Source organism: Leopardus geoffroyi, chromosome A2, assembly GCF_018350155.1.
Source record: "Leopardus geoffroyi isolate Oge1 chromosome A2, O.geoffroyi_Oge1_pat1.0, whole genome shotgun sequence".
Taxonomy (NCBI): Eukaryota; Metazoa; Chordata; class Mammalia; order Carnivora; family Felidae; genus Leopardus; species Leopardus geoffroyi.
In genome coordinates, this window is record NC_059331.1 from 109,079 (window position 1) to 123,141 (window position 14,063).

Below are 14,063 nucleotides of genomic sequence, written 5' to 3' on the forward strand. Positions count from 1 at the left end.
GCCTGGGTGACTCAGTTGGTTAAGCGACCGGCTTCGGCTCAGCTCATGATCTCGCAGGTTGTGAGTTTGAGCCCCGGGTCGGGCTCTGTGCTGACAGCTCAGAGCCTGGAGCCTGCTTCAGATTCTGTGTCTCCCTCTCTCACTGCCCCTCCCTGGCTTGCAGTCTGTCTCTCTCTCAAAAATAAATAAACATTAAGAAATTTTTAATAAATAGATGAAAGGAAAGTGTGCATCATGAAGAAATTTACTAACTTGTAGACCCTAGAACTCCTTGCAAATTGACATGTTTATGAGGCTTGAAATACATTATTTAAAAAAAAAAAAAACACTCAAAGACATCATTCTTTGTAAGACACACAGTGATGACATGAGACAAAGATAATGTAAAAACGGGGTGGGGGGACAAAACAAGAGACCCATAAATATGGAGAACAAACTGAGAGTTACAGCAGGGGGTATGGGAGGGGGGATGAGCTAAATGGGTAAGGGGCACCAAGGAATCTACTCCTGAAATCATTGTCATACTAAATGCTAACTAACTTGGATGTAAATTTTAAAAAATAAAAAATAAAATAAATATATCAAAAAAAAAAAAAAAGACGCATAGTGATGACAGACTGTAGGGGCAAGAGCGCATCTTATTTATAATTGATCAAATACAGCACTTTGTAACCCCTGAAAGGCCTCGAGGCTAGAAAAGGTTTTGTAACCCCTAAAACGCCGTATAGACTGGGAACTCCCTTGTAAACCCTAAAATTCTTCTTAAACGGGAAAATACTTTGTAATTCTAAGTTACCTGGTAAACGGAAACAGAATCTGCTTTGTAACCCTCAAACTACTTTGTTAAACCTAAAGGTGCTAAGGTTTAACGTCCATCGGGCCATGCTCGCGGCCCCGGCCCCGCCCCCTGCGGCCTCGGCCCCGCCCCCCTGCGGCCCCGCCCCTCCGCTCTCAGGCCCCGCCTCCGGCCCCCGCGCACCACCTTACCACGCCCTCAGGGTCCACAAGTAGCAGGTGCTTGGGCTGCCCCGCGTGCATGCCTGTGAGGACGTACTGCCCGGGATTGGTGACGCTGTCGCGTACCAGGAAGTCCCCGTCGGCTCGAAGCAGCTTCTCTGCGGCCCTTCGGCTCATCTGGCCATGGTACCAGGGCTCCTGCCGCAGCTGCTCCTCCGTGGGGGCGATGGGGGCCCGGCGGGTGGGGGGGCTGGGCCACTGGTCCTCCAGGGGAAGGGGCGCTGCCGCCGCCCCCGCCCCCGCAGAGCACTCGTGCAGCTTCAGAGCGTCCTCGAAGGGTCCTGGAGGCGAAGATGAAGTGCAGGAGGCGGGGTTGGCAGCTGCCTCCTGCTGGAAAGCGGAGGGGGGTGGCCTGGGCTGGGAGGAAAAAGCTCCAGGTGGTTACCCCCCACCCAGGACCTAGGGTGCCTCAGACCTTGCCCTGAGGCACGGCGCTGAGTGGGTGTGTGTGTGCTCTGTGTGGTGCCAACCTGGTCACCAGTCACCTTCCTGCCCCTCTAACGGGTTCTATTAGTTATGCAGTATATTTTCACGGATTTGGTTAAATCTCTGCTTTTCTTCCTCTCCAATGTTTGTGCCTGTTTCACTAATTGCCTGGTGACATCGCCAGCCCCTCTAATACGACACTGCATCTCGGTGGCAGGCGGCAGGCATCCCTTTCTCTTACAGACGTTCACAGAAAAGCTTCCTATGATCTGCAGGGGTTTTCTGAGGCTTCCAGCAAGCACCAGTGTGACGCTGGACAAGCCACTCGCCCTCTCTGAGCCTGTCTCCTCACTGTAAAGTTGGATGTGGAGCTGTGGAGCAGTATGGATCAGACACCCTGGAAGGCAGAATCCCAGCGCCGATCCCCGCACTCCCACATGCCTTCCACTTTCTCGCCCCTGGGAATCCCTCCTCCTTGACTCCTTCCATGGTCTGGGCGCAGCCAACCCAGCCTCCAGCCACCAGGACGTGTGACCGCACGAATCAGAGACAGACCCAGAATTTTCAATGGAAGCCTGGCCAGGGTTGCTGGGCCGCCTGGTCACCCCGGGGGACCGCCGGCCTCAGAAGCCCCACACTGGAGCAGCTCCTTTCCCAGGTGAGGACTGCTGTGGGGAGGCAGCGGGGGCCACGCCTTTAGTCTGGCAACTGCTGCACAGTGGGCACTATCAGCCCATGTCCTATTGCGATAAGAAATCCAGTTGGGGGGCCTGGGTGACGGCACGGAACCTGCTTAGGATTCTCTGCCTCCCTCTCTCTCTGCCCCCCCGCTCACATGCACACTCTCCAGTTGTCAGATGGTGGGGAAGGGGGCTTGGCAGACTTTGTGAAGGAAGAAATTTCCAGCCGGCTTCCTGGGGCTCTCCCACTAGGGAGGCGTCCCGAGGAAGGGAGATGACCATGCCTGTGGATGACCACGACATTGGCGTGGTTGCAGATAATGACGCTGTTTGGATCGCAAACTTCCCCCGTTAGACTGACCACCCCCTCAGGCTGGGGCATCACAGAGGGAAGAAAGGAATCAAGTGTTCACTCCATCAATATGTGGTTCGGCCTCCCTCATTAGACTGGGGTCCCCTCAAGGTTGCCTCCCCCACCAGGCTGGGATTCCCAGTGGGAGGGGCTTGGGCCTACTGCCTTGAGCCACGGAGTCACCAGAGGAGGGAGCTAAAATCCCCTTGTCAGACTGGGAGACCCAGAGGTAAGGAGCTACCCCGCCCCCAAGAGACTAAGGAGTATCATGGAGAACAGGGGCCTGAGCCTCCCCCATCATGCTAGCCACTCTTTCCAGGCATGAACTAGGCCCCTCCCCTCAGACTACGGACCCCTATAGAGAGGAGGCTGGCTTACTCCCAACAGACTGAAGAGCCCCGGGGAGGGGGTGGGGGGAGGCCACCAGAGCCTCCCCTATCACACTAGGGAGTGCTGTAGGAAACACTTCCCACCCCACTCTCACCACTTTGCAAAGTCCCAACTGGAGAGGGCTGGGCCTCCCCCATCAGACTACAGGTTGCTAGGGGCATGGCCTCCCCCCTCAGGCTGGCCTGCCCCTACATACGCATGTCGAACAGGTCCTTCTTGGGGCTGTCCTCCGGCTGCAGGGGCTCTGGGGCATCCAGACCCTGTGTGTTGACGTACAGGTGGTCCTCATAGTCTCTGGGGCCCCGCGCATCAGCCTGCACGTAGCCATCCCCTGGTGGGCCTGGGGAGGGTAGGAGGAGTGGAGGGGGCAGCTGGGGGAGCAGCGGACCCCACCTGGGAGCCCCGCCCAAGCCCGCCTCCCTGCCGGATGGAAACTTCACACCCTCTCGCAGAGCCATCTGGAGTGAAAACCCATAAATGTCCAACCAGGGGCTGTGGGGCACTAGAGGGCCACTCTCGGGGAGGGGCCACTGCGACTAGGCAGGACGATGGCAGAAACCCCCATGTTTCTGTTAAATGTCCCCGTCTAAAAATTACTAACAACGAACTGTCCCCCCTGTAATTATGCTATCCACATGACACATAGGTCACGTGTTTCTGACCTACAATCCTATTGTAGGATTTCCTTTCTTTTCAAGCTTAATTGTAAGTGTGCAACGCATTTGCATGGTTCAAAAGCCACAACCACAGTAAAAATTGTCCTTGGGGGGATTTCTCACTTGGGTCCACTCAGTGCCCCATTCAGATTCTGCTGGGTCCTGACCACTTTGCCTCTGCCCCGTTCCCCTGCCCTCACCCCTCCCAGGGTGTTGGGTTTTTGCTGGTCTGACCGGTTCCCAGGTAAATGGCGTCCGGGGGACCTTACTTCCCATTTCTCTTATTTTGAGCAAGGCTGAGCTTTTCCCAGGTTCAAAGGGCATTTGTGCGTATTTTTCTCAGAACTGTCTCTTCATTTGCAGACGTCACCACTTTTAATCCTTGGCAGAGAAATAATGATTTTGGCACACTGCGTGGCCAAATCCAGCCCAAGGGCCCTACTGTTTGCAATCCCCATGGTATGCCAACTACATCCTTAACCTCACGGGCATTGGGCTCACAGGCCAGCTCCACCTGCCCTCTGTGGACAGGGGAAAGTTCGCCACCCTCTCTGTGCCTAACTCTCTTCCTCTGTAAAACAGGGAGAATAGGAGTCTCCTTCATAAGCGGGGTGAGGACCAAAACCGTAGAACAGCGTCTGGCAAACAGATATGATTCAATATGAGTGCTGACCATGTGCCAGGCCCGGATGGCTGATGGGGGCAGAGGGGTTTCAGTGCAGGCTTCCCGGTCTGCCTGGAGGAGGCATGGATTCTCCCAGCCTTTCATGGCCAGGGCCAGGGAAGAGGGAAGAAACTCAGGTTGTAGAATCCGGACAGAGAGAATCCCCAGACACAGGAGCTGGGGCATCGATGTATTGGAAGGAGTTCTTGGCTAGAGAATTGGGAAAGGCCTAAAAAGAAGCCTTAACAGTGTGTGCAAAGGCTCAGGGCTGGGAAGTGCCTATGAACCCTGGAAGTCATGGGTGAGCAGCCCATGCCCCAGACAAACAGCACACAAGGGCCACGTTATAGCTTGGCACCTGGTTCTTTAACCACTGGGTGCTGGCAGTCGACGAGGGTTCTGATGCTTGGCAGCGAAGTGCCCAGATTATCTGGGAAGATCTAAAAAAAGCCCAGCACAGATGTTAGGCTGTGAGGGGACAGGCGACTATAGCAGGCTGGTGGGCGAACCTACGGGCACCCTCACTTCGGAGAGCAGCTTAGCGGCCTCCAGTAACGTGACTAACAGGCTCTGATGTCAGCAGCCTCACGGCTCGGCACCCACAGGAGAAACACGGGGCTGCACACCGTGTGTGTGAGGGGGACCCTCGGTGCCCACCAGGAGGGGCTACGTAGGCAAGCAAGCTCCAGGAGGCTGACACTGCAGAACCTCAAAGCGACCAAGACGCCCGCAGCACGGCTGGAGAGTCACCATGTCTGCGGGTGCCTGTTCTTACCGAGCCCGAGAGGAGACACAGAGGAGCCGGGGGGCTGAGCGCCCCGACTGGGAGCGGAGGGCCAAGGGGATGCCAGCCTTACGTCACTTCTCATTCTGTGTAACAGGGCAAGGTGCTCGTGGGCCGAACACCCAGTCGATTCGTGAAAGCCAAAGCCTGAAGTGCCGGGTGGTGGGGACACGCGCGATTTCCATCACAAGAGAACAAGGAGCTGCCCTCAGGGGACCGGACCGTGTGGAGACCAGAACCAGCGGAATGACGAACATCCGTGGCCCTTCGTCACACCACAGACGCCACAGCAAGCACCTGGAGTCTACCCAAGTGTCCGTGAGTCAAGTGCAGGCGAGATAAAAGAGACCCTCTGCGCGGGGGGGGTCGCGGGCAGTGCGAACAAGAACGGGCACAGGGCGCGTGCTGATGCGGAAGGAACTTCAGGGTGGATTGCTACATGGGAAAAGCCAGGCGGGAGCGAAAGACATAGTACATGGATTGGAAAGCGCTTGAACGTCCGTGGAAAATACTGGAAAAATAACGGAAACTGGTACTGACAGTGGTGGCCTGACTGGGGAGGTGGATAGGCAAACGGGGCCAGGGGGACACCATGACTTCTCACTGAAGGCCTTTCTGTGCTCTCGCATTTTGAACCACGTGAATGCTGTGTCTCTCCCAAAATGCAATGAACCTAGTCTGTACAGAAGAAAGACAAACCAACTAAGAGTGTGGGGGGTGCACAACATCTCGCGGGTGAAAGTGAAGTGGGGCAGAGGAGAGGCACTGGGCGGGGGGGGGGGGGGGGAGCGGGGGCCTCCCTGAGCCTCCAGGGCATCTACTGTTACCTGAGGGGCCCAGATCCCACGGCAGACTGCGGGTGTCCCTTCGAGCAGGCGACACGCCCTGAAAAAGAGAGTGAGGGGTCCTTCTGCCACATGCAAGCCCCTTCCCAGCCCAGCACCCCGCCCTCCCGGAGGGCTGGACCTTCCCAGCCCAACACCCCACCATCCAACACCCTGCCCTCCTGCACGGCTGGAGACCTAAGTCAGATGCTAAGAGGGAAGCTCTGCACCCTGCCAACCCTGCCCCCAGGCCCTGGCTGCTGCATGCTGTTCCCTTCACCTGGATGCCCTTCCCGGCACTGCTCTCCCGGGCAACTCCTATTCACCCGTCAGGGCCCAGCCCAAACACTGCTTCCTTGTGGAAGTCCTCCGACCACAAAGTCAGTCTCCCTGTTGTACATTCTCATTACCTCCCCTGGAAACCTGTCTCGTCTCGTGGCCCTGATTAAACTGCCAATAGAATTCTCTAATCAGTATCTGAGGGTGGGAGTCACATCTGGAGTAGGGCCAGACCCATCTGTGCAATTTGGGGCAGGAAGGAGGGAAAGGAGGGGCAGGGAAGCATGAGATACCCTCCCCTAGGGTCAAGGAGAAGGGGAGCAGATGGAGAAGCCAGGGTCAGGCCCAAGGAGCCAGTGCCTAGAGACAACCTCCCACCATCCCTCCCCCATGAGGGCCACAGAGGCTGACCTGGCCGAGGGCGCCGACGGCACAGGGTTGAGTTAGGGCGAGCCTGGAGTCCACCAGCCCACCCAGGGGCGGCTCCTTCCCTGGGATGCTGTTGTAGTAATTGTGTTCCGTTTCCTCCTCGTCCCCCCAGGCCGACTCCTCGGGCCTGGTCAGCCTGGGGACAGACAGCAAGAAGGAGCACAGGCAGGGACCTCAGGTCTCAGGGGCAGAGAGAGGGAGGGTGCTCCTGCCAGGACGCCAAGGCTGCGTGGCTGGAGCTTTGCTCGGTGGGCCGGGCTGAGCCCCTTCCTGCTCTGGGCCAGTGCGCTTTCCTCCTCTGTAAGATGGGACCTCACACTCTTTCCAGTGCCTTCTAGAAACTACAGCTGGTCTCCACTCCCTTGCGCCCACCTCTGCCCACCCCACCCCCACCAGGCAGCACACACAGGGTGCCGGTCTGGCACACAGAGCCGGTGCCGCGGGGCCAGGATGGGAGTGCCCCCAGCACCATCTGGCCCTGCAAGGGCCCCTGTAGAAATTGATCAGGCGACTGCGGCTCCTGACAGCCAGACAGGGGAGGCTGTTATCAGTGCTTATCAGGCACGAGGGTGCAGGCAGCAGAGGAGGGCCCCGCGAGCGGACACGATGGACACGTGAGCCCGTGTGGCGCAGGCATGCTGGTGAGGGGCAGAACGGAGGAGAAGCGCACGGCAGCATGTACTCCTGCAGACGCTCCCTATTCCTTAACGTGAGCACGTTTGTACGTCTAACACGTTCACCTGTCCGTCATTTAGTCTGGCAAGTTTCCACCCAGTGAGCTACTAAGTAGCTAAAAGCAGGGCTCAGCAAGTCTGGCCCCCGCCTGCATGCGTGCAGCCTAGGAGCTAAGAATGCTTTCTACTCTTTTAAACCACAAAACTTTTAAGTGATTAGGAGAACATCCAAAGAACAGTATTTGGTGACACGTGAAAATTACATGAAATTCCGAATTTAGCGCCTATAAACACAGTTTTGCTGGCAGGCAGCCCATTGATCTTTTCGCGTATGGTCCCCAGCCGCTCTTGCTACGATGGCTGAGGCAGGTGTTCTGGCCCAGGAAGCTGAACACACTGACTGGCCCTTTTGCAGAAGCGTTGGCCACACCCGTCCAGGCTGGTGATGACCACAGCCGCTGACTGGCTCCCCTAATCCTCGCCTCAGCCCGGGCGCGGGCTGTTTTCACCCGGGTTTTATAGAGGAGGGTGTGGCGACCGGGCAGTGGAGCCTCGTGCCCACTGGGGGCAGAGAGGGAAGGAGGGGCGAAGCGAAGGCCCACACCCGGGGTGGAGATGGTGAGCGCAGGGACTGCGCATCTGGCCTTGGTCAGGTGGCACGATGTCTCTGGGAAGACGTGGAGGACGTGGCCTGGTACCTTTCCGGGGGCAGGACCACCCTGGGGGGGCTGTGCAGGTACTGTTTGAAGCGCAGCTCGAAGGCTTGGCCCACGGTGCTGATGATGCTCTGGGCGAGGCCCTCACAGCACTCCAGGATGTGGCAGGCTGCAGAGGGTCACGTAGCATCAGCGTAGCCTCGGCCCACTGGCACAGCGGCCCACAGGGCCCCCGCCCGCCCCCACCGGGACCTCACCTCTCTGGTTGATGGGATCCTTGGCTACGTAGGCCACATAATCAGTCATGTCCTGGGGGAGAGAGAGGACAAGTGGGAGGGCTGGACCTGCCGGGGCCACCCCGGCCTGGTAAGGGGGCAGGGGTGGATGGGCATGGGGCCATAGGGCACAGACAGGACCAGGAGTCTACCCCCCCAGTCCCTGGCCTTACCGTGTCACCTCCCGACGCAAAGGAGATAGACTGCATGTGGTGGTTGGCAATGACCTGGCGGGAGAGAGACACAGTCATGGGGGGCCACAGTCCTGGGGCCGGGGAAGGGGGCAGGCTCACCAGGCCAGGGCCACAGAGAAGCGACCAGGAAAGGGCTGGAGTCAGAATAGGTACCAGGGTGACCAGGAGAGCAGCTGGATGGGGAACGCCCACCACCCTCACACGTGCATACTTCTGACACCCAGACACAGACGCATGGACATGCCCGCAGACATGCACAGACACACGGACAGCCCACAGATGTGCACAGACGCACAGAAATGCCCGCAGCTGTGCACAGACACGGACACGCCCTCCTACACACAGATGCTCACACATGCGGTCACACACACTCAAGCCCATCTTTGCGCCCTCACGCCTGGTGCTCTGGCCCGCGCGTCCGCCCAGACACACACCGCGGACGGCGCACTAATCTGGCACAGCCAATGCAGCCAGGGAGGATTGCAGGAGACACAGGAGGGAAGAGCCGGAGGCTCTGTTCTGGCACCAACGCCCGGGCATCGTCATCTGCGTGCTCATTTGCGTGCTCATTTGCATGCTCATTTGCATTTGCTTGCTCATTTGCATGCTTGTTTTTGGTGCACACTTGCAGGCCTGTTTCCGTGTTCATTCGCGTGCTCGTTTGCATCCATTTGCCACCTCCCATTGCTGTCCTCAGTGCTCATGTTCCTTCAGGGCCCAGGGAGCAGTGGCCGCCTCACCAGGTGCTCCACAGATGCCCTGCTTGGGCTCCCTCCGCGGTGCCCCCACATCACCGCTCTTCCCAGGCTCACAGTGCTGTCTGGACAAGTCCTGATTCCCCACCCCGAACCTCACTGACCTCTCCAGCTCTGTCTCCCCACAGGGTGACCTATGCCTGGGACATCTCTCCTCACCTCCTCCCTTGGAGCCAGCATCACCGCCTCCAGGAAGCCCTTCGTGACACCCCTGCTAGGTTACAGTGCCCTGTGCACACCTACAGCACCCCTTGCCTGGCCTCACAATGCTTTTTAGAATTTGTAATTATTCCCTTATCTGTGCAATATTATTTTGCTGGATTGTTTCCACTAGAAGATTCCCGTCCAGGGCTCTCACCCTCAGCACTGCTGACAATGGGGTGGGGTCCATCTCGGCGGGGGTGTCCTGGGCGCTGTGGGGGTTCAGCAGCCTCCCTCACCCCACCCCCGCACTCGTGCCAACTGTGGGTGCCATGAGGGCAGCTCGGCTCCTGGCTCAGGCGGGGCCTCAGCACATCTCCAGGTGAACACGTTCACACACGGCCCCACACCTGCCATCTCTCCAGCTTTGCCCACGGGACCCCGGACTTGCCCTGCACAGGGGGCTGCCGGGGGCTGAGGACACGGGTGGCGGCACTCACCTGGCGCGTGGCAGGCACGGACAGGTTGAGGCCGTCGGTGGAGATGCTCACAGCGATGCTCATGCCAGCGAAGCGCAGGTTGCTCTTGCCCAGGATGGAGGCTAGCGCCTTGTTCGGGGCCTGGGGACAAGGCGGAGGGCAGTGCTGGGCCTGCGGAGTGGGGAGCCCAGGCACTGGGAAAGGTGGGGCAGCAGAGGGGCTCCAGCTGGGGCAAGATCCGGGAAGGCCACGGCGCCCCCCCCCCCCCCGCTCCAACCACACCCACCAGGACCACAAGCCCATCACCCACCTTCTTCTTCCAGGAGCCCCGGATGCCAGGCACTGCCTCATGGAGCCGGTTGATGGCTTCCCTGTGTGGGGGGTTGGAGGAGGAGGCTTAGTGAACTCGGAGGGGGGCTGGGGGAGGGGGTAGGAGCGCAGGGAGTGTGGGGGGCAGAAGCCGTGGGCAGAGAAGGTACTTGGGTCCTGAGCTGGGAAGGGGCTCACAGGAGGGAGGGAAGCGGGTACCTGGAGAGAGGAGGGAGGAACAGAGCCATGGACCGGGGGCTCTCAGCCCCCAACCCGTTTGTACCCGGCAGATACCCATGCACGTACCGACCTCAGCTCTTGGCCTCTGGGGCTTCCTTCTCAGTGATCAACACATCCCTGGGCCATGGCCCAACTCCAAACCACAGGGGTGAGATTCAGGGGAGCCAACGACATAGGGCCTCAGCCTGGACCCCAAGTGTCATGCGGCCACAGGCCAGCCAAGATCCCCAGCTGTGGCATGAGAGCGTGACCTCTGCTCTGGGCTCGCCAGACTAAGAGACAGACCTCTGTGAAACCGCTAGCCCCGGGGAGGACTGGGACTTCACGGGCCCTGAAGGTCAGAGGGACCGTGCTGGGCCCCAAGTGGCCGGGGCCCTCACACCTGGCAGGCGCGAAGGCGAAAAGGCGCGGCGGGAAAGGTCTTGCTGCTCAAACAGCGAGATGTGGAGACACCACACAGCCTGACACCCCACCTCCCGTCCCAGGAGACATGAAAACACACGTGCACACAAAACCCGTGCACGCGCGTTCACAGCAGCACGAGTCACAACAATCGCCAAAAGGTCGAAGCCACCCAAGTGTCCATTGACAGGTTGACAAACAATGCGTCCACCGCGCAGGCACAGGTCCACAGAGGAACGTGTCCATCGCGCACGCGCACATCACTCAGGTGTGTCCACCGCGCACGCGCACATCCACAGAGAAACGCGACCACCGCGCACGCACGTGTCACTCAGGTACGTCCACCGCGCACGCGCACGTCCACAGATGAACGTGTCCACCCCGCACGCGGACACCCCTCCACCGCGCACGCGCACATCACTCAGCCCGGAGCAGGCGCGAGAGGCACCCGCACCCGCCGCCCCGCGGGCAGACCCTGGACACACGACGCTCAGGGAAGGAACCAGACACGAGAGGCCACACGGGGTGTGAGTCCGCGTCTGGGAAACGTCCAGAACAGGCACACCTCTGTGAAGAAACCAAAACACATCGAGTTGTGGACTTTAAGTGCGTGAATTGTTTGATGTGTGAATTACAACTCAGTAGAGTGTTTTTATGTCTACGGTGAATGGCCTGTTTTCACATGCAAAAAGACATCGATCCTGGGGCGCCTGGGTGGCCGGGCTCAGGTCATGATCTCACAGGGGTCCATGCGTTCGAGCCCCATGTGGGGCTCTGTGCTGACAGCTGGCAACCCTGCCCCTCCCCCGCTCACGCTCTGTCTCTCTCTCTCTCTCAAAATAAATAAATAAATAAATAAATAAATAAATAAATAAATAAATAAAACATTAAAAAACAAAATGGACGTGGATCCCTAAGCCTCTTCATGACTCATTCCTGGCAGCTCAGAGCATCACCAGATCGATGTGCTTTGCACCAAAAAAAGCAGGGACAACGGAGGTGCCACCCAGAACCAGCTCCTAGCCCCTTCCAGGCCTGACCTGAGTCCTAGCCGGACACCAGCCAGCACCCGCGGGTCCAGCACGCCTGTGGAATTCGCACACGGCAAGGCGCCAGGTGTCATTTCTATTAGAATCCGGGGTCTGGGGAGCAGAGACAACTGGACAGCAGGACAGAGCTGGAACTCAGCTTATGCCCCGCCACAAGGCCATTCTCAGTCCCGCCACACCGTTCTCCAAGCTGTGAGGCAGGAGGGAATGTCACTGCGCAGACTGTCTGAGCGGCTACTGCCACCTCTCCAAAGCTCACATCAGCCCTCCCTCAGCTGCCCCGAGGCCCTGGCCCCACAGCAGCCGGTCTCAAAGGCTCACCTGGTCACCTGGGTGCGAGTGTTAAAATCCAGAGAGCGCATGGAGCGGAGGACTTCGATGCAGCCCATGTACTAAGAGAAGAGAGAAGAAGCAATTAGCAGGCAGGCCCTAAGCACGAGCCCAGCAGAGCCTGGGTCAGGTGACAAGTGAATCCAAGCCCTCCCTGCAGCGAGCTCTTCACCCTCGTCTCCAGCCCCGTCCTCAGCAATGTCCAGCTTTGCTGCCTCAGGGCCTTTGCACCTGCTGTGCCCCTGCTGCTGCTCCCTTTCCCCATCTTCGTGTGCACTGGTTCCTTCCCCGTCTCCAGGCTCAGTGTCACCTCCTCAGAGACAACCCCCTTCCCTGATGCTAAGCAAGTTGTTCCACGGAAGCTGGTTGACCCTCCAGGCTCAGTCTCGCTTTGGCTTAACCATCAGCTGCTTGTTCTCCCTTCCCGTTGCATTAGAGTGTGAGCCCAGGAAGACCAGGATGGTGATGCTCCTGTCACTACTGTAGCCCCAGAACCCAGCACAGGGCCTGCAAGCAGACTGGGAGGAAACCATCTGGCCTGTGAAACCCAGCGCATTGACTGTCTGGCCCTTTACAGGGAAAGTTTGCTAACTCCTGCCTAGGCCACCACGTCCACGGAAAGGTAGTTCAGAACCTCCAAGAGACAATGCAGAGGGACAGAGGAGGTAGAAACAGTCAGCAGAGCTCCCAGACTGCTTCGACCACAGCCAAGGGAGGGGGAGCGGGGACCAGACTAGGGCCACAAGACTCTTTCCAGCTAGTGCCTGTGTGCTGGGGGGCATCTGGCACAGCATCTTGAGGGCCACGTGGCAGCAGCACCTGTCCTGTGATTCCCTGTCTGTGCAACGTCCAGACAAGTAAATCCACAGACACAGAGAGGGTTGGCAGGTGCCAGCAGTTAGGGGAGGGGAGGGGATGATGGCTAATGAGGACAGGTTTCTTCTAGGGTGACAGAATGTCCTGGAACCAGATAATGGTGATGGTTGCACAACCTGGCGAATGTACGAAATACTATTAAACTTTGTACACTTTAAAATGGTTAATGGTTGGGGTGCCTGGGTGGCTCAGTCAGTTAAGCGTCCGACTTCAGCTCAGGCCATGATCTCACGGTTTGTGAGTTCGAGCCCCATGACGGGCTCTGTGCTGAAGGCTCAGAGTCAGGAGCCTGCTTCAGATTCTGTGTCTTCCTCTCTCTCTGCCCCTCCCCCACTTGTACTCTCCCTCTCAGAAATAAACATTAAAAATTGTTTAAATAAAATAAAATGTTAATTTTGTCAATTTTACCTCAATTTTTAAAAAATCATAGATGCCCATACATTTTGACCTTGAAACTCCATTGTTAGGACTTTAGCCCACAGATACATCAGCCCAGGGACTGCCCGTGTGTTCACAAGTCACTGTGTGGGGTGGCCCATGCTCTGCCCGCTCCACGGGGCTCCGAGCACAGGACTACAGGGAGGCAGGTGGACAGGTGCTTGGTGCCCCGATGGATCCGCGCTTACCCACTCCCTTTGCCCTTGGGCCCCCCCTGGTCCTGGCACCAGGGGCTGGCTCCCTACACCTGGCCCTCTTCCGTGTCTCCTGCCTCAGTCTCCCCTCAGGGAGAGCTTTTGCACACGCACCCCCTTGCTGCTGGGACCTGTAGAACTGAACAAATTAGCAAAAAATTAGAGACACCCTAAAACAACACATCTGGGCTTGTGCGATCCAATACATGACTGCAGGCCAACTGGAATTCCCACTAAACAATGAATATTTCTTAGTGTAAGTATGCCCCAAATAGTGCAGGGGACATACTTACGCCAAAAATTATTGGTATTCGTTGGAACTTTAAATTTAACTGGGGGCCCTGTATGCTTGCTAAATCTAAACAAATCGTTCTTGAAATGGAAGAGTATGCATTTGTAAAAAGAGACAAGAATTGGTTACTTACAAGAAATTATCTCCAAGGTATATTATTAAACAGCAAGAACAAGGTGCAGAATAGAGGTCATGGTGAGTCACGATTCCCTCGGACAAGGGGTCAAGGGGGAAGACGTGCACACATGCGAGTATACA

General features: G+C 57.7%; 1 protein-coding gene across 3 annotated transcripts in view; it reads right to left on the reverse strand.

The window, feature by feature from the left end:
* Positions 1-14,063, reverse strand: part of SHC2 (SHC adaptor protein 2) — a 30,914-nt gene that overhangs the window by 3,965 nt on the left and 12,886 nt on the right. For 2 of the 3 annotated variants that reach the window (XR_006715527.1, XM_045491094.1), the window contains exons 2-11: positions 11,997-12,067; positions 9,986-10,046; positions 9,697-9,846; positions 8,280-8,333; positions 8,089-8,140; positions 7,874-8,000; positions 6,484-6,637; positions 5,797-5,854; positions 3,062-3,205; positions 988-1,298 (exon numbers count right to left, since the gene is read on the reverse strand). Coding sequence is in view for 2 of the 3 variants with exons in the window: in XM_045491094.1 (XP_045347050.1) it covers positions 988-1,298; positions 3,062-3,205; positions 5,797-5,854; positions 6,484-6,637; positions 7,874-8,000; positions 8,089-8,140; positions 8,280-8,333; positions 9,697-9,846; positions 9,986-10,046; positions 11,997-12,067 (1,182 nt within the window). In the remaining variant the exon portion in view is untranslated. The remainder of the gene's footprint in view (positions 1-987; positions 1,299-3,061; positions 3,206-5,796; positions 5,855-6,483; positions 6,638-7,873; positions 8,001-8,088; positions 8,141-8,279; positions 8,334-9,696; positions 9,847-9,985; positions 10,047-11,996; positions 12,068-14,063) is intronic. The other variant, XM_045491095.1, reaches the window with a different exon arrangement.